The sequence below is a fragment of the Anneissia japonica genome, unplaced genomic scaffold (genome assembly GCF_011630105.1).
Source record: "Anneissia japonica isolate Jap-2015-1 unplaced genomic scaffold, ASM1163010v1 scaffold1208_len1460985_cov181, whole genome shotgun sequence".
NCBI lineage: Eukaryota > Metazoa > Echinodermata > Crinoidea > Comatulida > Comatulidae > Anneissia > Anneissia japonica.
Genome location: NW_022688484.1, coordinates 197,594 through 205,242, shown reverse-complemented (window position 1 = coordinate 205,242; position 7,649 = coordinate 197,594). Strand labels below are relative to the sequence as shown.

The window sequence follows — 7,649 nt, the reverse complement described above, 5'->3', positions numbered from 1 at the left end:
TCCTAAATAGAATAGTGAGGTTAAAATCTGTCTCTTATACACATCTAGATGTGTATAAGAGACAGCTTTATCACAAAGAGCACAGTTGGTGTATGTATGTATGTGGGGCTAACTGCCTGACTGAAATGGAATTTGAAAATACCTATTATGTATTTAAAAGTAGCATCTGTCTCTTATACACATCTTATATATATATATATATATATATATATATATAAATGACAAAATACAAAAAAATCAACAATGCTTTGGGAAACAATGTTGGAATTTCAGTAGATACCAAATCGATAAATCAGCAAAGCGAAAATGGAAAGTTAACAGCCAAGAAATGTTTGAATTTTTATATCTTGACTGATCCAGATACAAAATTGAGAAGCAAAAGCTATAATGCAACATAAGTCAACAGCCAGAATTAGAACCAGACAACATTAGTGCTTCTTCAGTGTATATATGACAATATGCTGTATTTCATGACAATGTGTTGTGCAATCTTCAAAGTGCTCAATCTTAATCACACATTACTGGTTGTACCATTTGAGGAGAAGAAAGTTGTTGAATAAGTTCATCCACGTCTGCGAGCTATCAGCCCAATAAAGCTCTAAGTCACAGCATATTCTCTACCTATACCTAAACAATATACTGTACCATATTTATTCAAGGAATGCCCCAGGGGTGTTTATTTTAACCTCATTGTAAATATAAAACTACAACACATAAATACCATCAAAATTTGTTATTGCATGATCATAAAGACTTGCAGTATTGATCCCAACCAGGTTAAAAGAAATGTAATTCTACTGTTTACAGTCATTTGGGGGGGGGGGGGAGAATGTGTATTCGAGGAAAAAATAAATGCCTCAGGGCAGTTAATCAAGGGAGGCATTTAGTCCAAATGAGGCTCTAGGGAAGGCATTTATTCAAAGCTGGGTGTTTATTCAAATATATAAGGCAGTTAATAAAGTGTAAAATATTTTAAAACCCCAATAAACATGCATGAAGATATTGCAGATTTTTCCTTTAAAAATATGAATGAGGCTTGCCTACACAAAACCAGTGTACTGTGACTAATGTTAAACTGAGTAATTAGCATATGAATGTGGTAGTATTGTAAACAGAGAACCTGTAATACTTTACTCATAACTTAAGCAATAATAAGTTTATTCCAGTAAATTACTCACCATTTTAAAACTAACAAGATAATCTGAGATTACAAACCCTCACCCTGTTGTGCCATATCTATGTATTATAGTCGATCTGGTTGTTGTTGTTTTATATTTGGTGTAATATTACTAACTTTACATACGCATCAGAGGAAATGTAGCCGAATGGTAAAGATGCATATGTGTAATGTTGATCAACTGTATGAGGTTCGAATCTCGCTCTTATTTTTGTTTTTGGTTTTTTTTTTTCAATTATTATGTATTGTGAGATTATGTATTGTGAGATATATGCGGCCAGAAAATTCTAAAATTTGCATCTTACTTCTCCAGTCCATCCCCCAAACAAGACCTAGCATCACAGACCTCAGGTGGCAAGCCAATCAATCGGGCTTGCACGTCGTCCAGACTGCTTTCCGTCCGCCTCTATGAATTTGACACATGGTCTCGAGTCAGCCTGGCCTGGCCAAACGCCTCGGTCGAACAATCCGCTTTAGTTGGCTCTGTCAGATGCTACCGAAAAATATATAAATAATGTTCTAAAATCTACATTTTACTTCTGACCAGAACCAAATTCAAGGATGACCGAGATACATGTAATGTGATCACTTAAGTCAATCAGTTCAATAGTTTTTGAGTTGCGCTCGGAAAGACAAACACTACAGACAGACACGCACACAGAGACGCTCGCTATTGTAATACCCACGCTTCCTCCTTTGGAGGCGAGAGTAATAATGGTCACTGATGCTTGTAATTTGAAGTGCATTTACTCTGGCATTGTACATTGTACATTGTAAGCCTACTGTACATTGTATTGCCTGAAGAAACTATTGAAAATTATTCAAAGGATAGGAGTTTGTTTGTTAAAGTAGGTTGACAATAATTGAGCGTTAAAACCATCCTGCTTGCAGTGAAACAGATCCAAAATATATTTATGATGTACATTTAAACAGTATTCAAGACTATATAAAAAAAATCTGCTCAACATAATAGTATTTGATCAACTGTACCCAAAATATCAAGTAAAAATTGTTTCCTTAGCATGTATCATGTCAACCTTACTGTCAATATACGTTCACTGATTTCAGTTTCAGTTTAAAGCTTACAGTTATTGTACTTTATCACAAAGAGCACAGTTGGTGTATGTATGTATGTGGGGCTAACTGCCTGACTGAAATGGAATTTGAAAATACCTATTATGTATTTAAAAGTAGAATATACAAGGTTGTTGTAGTGGGTAAAATTTTTCTCTAATATTGTGTATCTTCACTCAGTTACATTGCCAGTGTACAACTGGACCTCCTTCATGTCATTATTATTGTAGAATCAGATGGAGAAGTTTATTGGAAAAAATATTATAGTCATGGGGCGGATCCAATAGGAGTTCACGGTTTTGCCACTAAATTTGAAAATTTCAAACCATATATTGAAATTAGTGTTCTTACTTATCTATTCTGAATATGTTGTGCCCCCTGCCCCATTTGAAAAATTCTGGATCCGCCCCTGAGATATTGTTTTCTCGTTGCGTACCATAAAACCTTGAATAGAAGCCGTGGACTTCTTTTTTTTTGCCAACTTTGGCTGAGCTTCTTCTCAAGATAGGCTTCTTTTCAAGGCTACTTTGGCAAAGTTAAGAGGGGGGATTCTTTTTAAACTGAATGCTGTAAATTTTGGGAATTACTACTATGATACAATAACTAGTTCCACTGTAAAATCAGTCTGTATTATGAAGTGTATTAACCGGTATTGAATAACCTTAAGTACTGTATAAACAAAGCGTGTTTTGAATTTATTTTGTTTCTTTGAAATTCATGTACAGTGTATGTTCTGTACTACGTATTTGGGAAAAAAAAGCCCATGTTATATAAGAAGCCCATGGGCCTCTTTTTGATATTGGCTTCTTCTCGAGATTAAGCCCATTGGGCTTCTCTTCGAGGTTTTACAGTATGTAAAAAAACGACCAAGCCAGAGCCTATAAACCCTTTGTTACACCACTGGGTTTAATTCAACATTTTAATATTTTATTAATTACTATCTTAATATACTGTATTTGATAATGCCTTAATTGTATCTTGTTATTGTCTGTTTGGAGTTGTTTTTGATGTCGTATTTCACTAGCCATGTTAAGGTATATTTTATCTATATGGAACAAATGTTTTTCTTTTATAAAATTTGAATTACCCCAAATATACTCACTGCTATTTCCATATTGGACAAATAAAATTGATTATAAATTTGAATATATTTATTATTATCTGTTTAAACATCTGCTTTGTTCCCTTTGAATCTAACTGGTTGCTTTTGTGTATGTGTGTTTTCAATTTTTAAGAAATTGTTTCACTTTTGGTCATTAATTACCCATTCAAAAAACTAGTGCGCAGTTAATAATCTTTACTATCCTCATCTAGGGTCAACGGTTTTCTGGGGCAAATGAAACTGAGGTGCGTATTTACTTGTTGGGCAACCCTGTGCTTTGGTGGGGCAACTTATGTTGCCTTGCTGTGTTTCTTATATGCTTTACACTATGGGCTATAAGGTACCAGCGTAGGTGTGACGGCGGAGTCCCAGAAACAGGTAATTTTAAAATATGTTATATATAGTAAACATAGGGCAAGACATTTTTTTTATATACCTTGTTTCACAAACTTTATTTTTGATAGTCTTAGGAGGGTGCAAAAACTATTAAAATTTTGTTTTGTTAAAGCAAAATATCTCCGCCGAAAGTCTGAGAGGTAAAAAAATGTTAGAGGGTGCCTTTTGGCCCTGCTTGAGAATATCTCGTAAAGAGTGCAATATTCTGTAATTGGATTAATAAAAAAATTTTATTTTCTTAAGAAATAAAGAACGTAGATATACATATATAAATAATACTGATAATAGTAATACTGATGATAATAATAATAATAATAATAATAATAATGATAATAATAATAGTTATTATTAATGTTCAAGACATTATTAATGTTGTTATTATTATTGTATTAACTGTTTCATCCTAAATAGAATAGTGAGGTGAAAATAGTAATACTGATAATGTTAATAATAATACTTATTATCATTATTAAAATTCATGACATTATTAGTGTTGCCTCCTAGATAAAGATGGTGAGGTGATGATAAATTGTGCCTGGCTGTTCCTAGGCTGGATCCTTCACTACCTACCCTTTTACTTCATGGGACGTGTCCTCTATTTTCATCATTACTTCCCTGCTATGCTTTTTAACAGTATGCTATCAGGTAGGTGAAACATGTATGGTAGGCCTAGACTAAGGTATTTCAACTGTGACATGAATGATCGAACAAATACAGTTTTTCAAATAAACCCAGTGCAAATTGTGATACTATTTACTGAGCCCCGTTTTCCATTAAGCAGTGATTATTAGAGATATATCCTATTTACAATATTATGAGCATTTTTATAGCACTTTTTCTTGAGGTCAAGATGCTCAGACAAACTCATCCCTACAACTTTATGTTCCTGAAAGCATTCCTTCCATGCTGCTGCATACAAATAAAGGTAAAGGTAGGAGAATAACCCATAACTTGCAGAATCATTTTGTATGGGCGTGGTCCGTGATTTCCTAGCAGCCGTGAAGAGGCGCTTCATGGTAACTACATGTTCACATATTACACAACGACGGGCTGAAATGAACCATAACATCGGGGTAACCCCTTACTCTTCCAAAAGATGCAATGGGCTCTTTAGAGAGCACTGGACCTCCATTTTAAGTCTTTATCCGAGAAGACTTGGTTCTACCAACCAAACCATGGGTGAGGAGTGGCTGGCAGCACCATTGTTAAGGCTGTAGCTAGCGGCGCCCCTGCCTTATCGCTCAGCCACTCGACTCGCCAAATCAAATGATGGTAACATTAGAGGAAACGCCATCTCTTACTGTAAAAGAATCCTGAAAAATCATTTTTATGCATTAGACTTGTGCTAGACTTGCTATACAATACAAATGATGATTAAGTGATACTGATGTAGGCCTACAAGTTAGAATGTTTCATCCACAGGGGCTAAGTTGAGCCCAGAACACTTAGGAACATTCCACTCTTTTCCATTCAGTGTTAAATGGCCATCTTCCAACTCAGCTTGTGTGTGATTGGGTGAAAGACACCTGCTTCACAAAATATTAGATTCTCATCCAATCATGTTCAGTCTCATTAAGTCCCATGCGCTAGTTTATAGAGTAGCCTGTGTAGTCAAAGTGCTATGAACTAGTGACAAGATTGAACATCTATTTATTGACAATTTGTGTGTTTTTTCTGTCTGTTTTTCTCTGTAGGCATTTTGATTGATCATGTAGTTAGCCGTGTACAGAGTAAACTACAAACCCACCTTAACTTCAATGTACGACTATGGGTGCATGGTCCACTCTTTTCCATTATAGTGTACAGGTAGGTTTGATTAATTGATTAATTTATTAATGATACTTGAATGATTTATTGAATAATTGAGTCAATAAATGAATAAATAAATGAATGCATAGATGAATGAATAATTGATTAATTGAATGGATGATAGATTGATTGATTGATGGAATAAATGAAATAATGATGGATTGTTTGACTGAGTAACAGAATGATTTAATGATTGATTGATGGAATTGATGATAAATTGATTGATTACTTGGTGACTGATTGATTGATTGATTGGTAAGTGTTGAAATTAATTGAATTTTTGATGGAGTGATTGAAAATTATGAAGATAAATTATTGATTGATTTATTAAATGAATGATATAGCTTACATAACCATTATGTAGCTTCTGCATTAAAATATAATACTTGTACAATTATTGAATAGTTCGGTACAGTAATTGACAAGGTCTTCTGGTGTTTGATGCGAAAGAAATAATAATATTAAATATTAATAACCTGTACCAAGGGTCACGAGTTATAGAATCCACATCTGGGAGATCTGTTTAAATGATCTTTAACACTTAATTATATTTCTTTGCATGGTGATACCGATTGGCACTGACTCTCAGGAGACAGAACTTGTAAAACATACAAATATCGGGAATTTGCATTAGATGGGTTATTTTCCAGGAGGTCTTACCGATTTGTTTTTTTCTTTCGTATTTCTGAAAATTGTCCCTTTGATAGGAATGTGTCTAAATAGGGGTGTCCCAATTGAGTGGTTCTACTGTAACAGTTGGTGTTAACCATAATGATTACATTCTACATTATTCACTGTTGTAATACACTAATTCGCTTCTTTTTTTTTTCTATTCACAGTTTTTACCTGTTTAGTCCTTTGTCCTATGGAATGAATGGGTTGTATGCCAGTAAAGAAAATAGCACCTTCAGTCATCTAAAGTGGCTAGATTCATGGGAAATATAACTCAATTTCCAGGGGCAATCATTATTGTTCACTAATACAAAAAGTCAAAAAAATGTAAGAAAAGAATGAGCAGTATATTGAGTTCAAATGAGATATTTAAACTGTAGCCGTTGATATTGTTCACCATCATTGAATTAAAATTTAGATCAGCTATTCAAAAATGTCATGCCTTGAAAACTATTTTGTGTTTGTCGTGATAATTTTTACCACCTTTGCAACTGTTCCACCTCCTTTTTGGTTAATGCACTTTCTAATCTATGGTAATTTATTTATTATTACAGTATATAATCTATGTTATGTATTATAATTATTAAATATTTTTTTTTATATATATTTTATAATATGTTGGTCCATTATATACTTTATGTACTTGTATTTTTCTTAATTTTTTTTTTTCCCGAATTTTATTTTTACTGTTAAGCGCATTGAGGCTTTAGCATAATGCGCTATATAAGCCAAAATTATTATTATTATTATTATTATTAATTTAATATTGGTTTAATATGTATTTATTAAGATACGTAATAGTAACAGTAGTACTTATTTTAATTGTATGCTTCATATAGTTGTATTATTTATGTATTTAGTTAATATTTGTTTAGTAAGTAATTATTTTATTAAGTAGTGGCAGTACTGTAGTGTTCATTTTAATTTTAACATCTCATCTTGTTGGAAAATGTTTATAATTAATATTGGTGTGTTTATTGTTCATCTAAAGTAGATTGAAGACTGTTTTTCTGTTGTTGTTTAAGCACCTAAGGTTTGTTAAACATTTGAAAGGAAAAAAAAACGAAAAATGTGTACTTTAAAGTATAAAGGACTTTTAATAAGGTGATGGGATCTAATGCTGCAGTTCAATAAACAATTCCACCATTTCTGCTTGATGATTAGGTGGGGGGGGTGCTAATTCGCAAAATAATGGGATTTTTAACTTACTTTACCATGATTATTTTGCTTTTTACATTTTTAATGGGGGGGAGGGGTGAGTATTTTTTGGAGGGGAGTGCTCCCCCCCCCCTCCATATGCCACTGATCATGCACAATACATGGGATAAATTACGTATTTTTCACACACATTAAATCGTTTAAACAGACCTTTGATTGACTATTGTACTTTATCATGTGCATGGATTTTTTTTCTTAATC

The 7,649-nt window shown here is 33.2% G+C and overlaps 1 protein-coding gene across 2 annotated transcripts in view; it reads left to right on the top strand.

Annotated features, from left to right (window-relative positions):
• The window catches only part of LOC117121893 (protein O-mannosyl-transferase 2-like), a 25,393-nt gene extending 18,515 nt beyond the window's left edge, over positions 1-6,878 (top strand). Inside the window, exons 16-19 of one of the 2 annotated variants that reach the window (XM_033267288.1) lie at positions 3,566-3,731; positions 4,254-4,394; positions 5,444-5,555; positions 6,398-6,878. In XM_033267288.1, the coding sequence (XP_033123179.1) occupies positions 3,566-3,731; positions 4,254-4,394; positions 5,444-5,555; positions 6,398-6,503 (525 nt within the window). In that variant the 3' untranslated portion in view covers positions 6,504-6,878. Of the gene's footprint in view, positions 1-3,565; positions 3,732-4,240; positions 4,395-5,443; positions 5,556-6,397 lie in introns of those variants that run through there. The other variant, XM_033267297.1, reaches the window with a different exon arrangement.
• Positions 6,879-7,649: the final 771 nt, after the last annotated feature.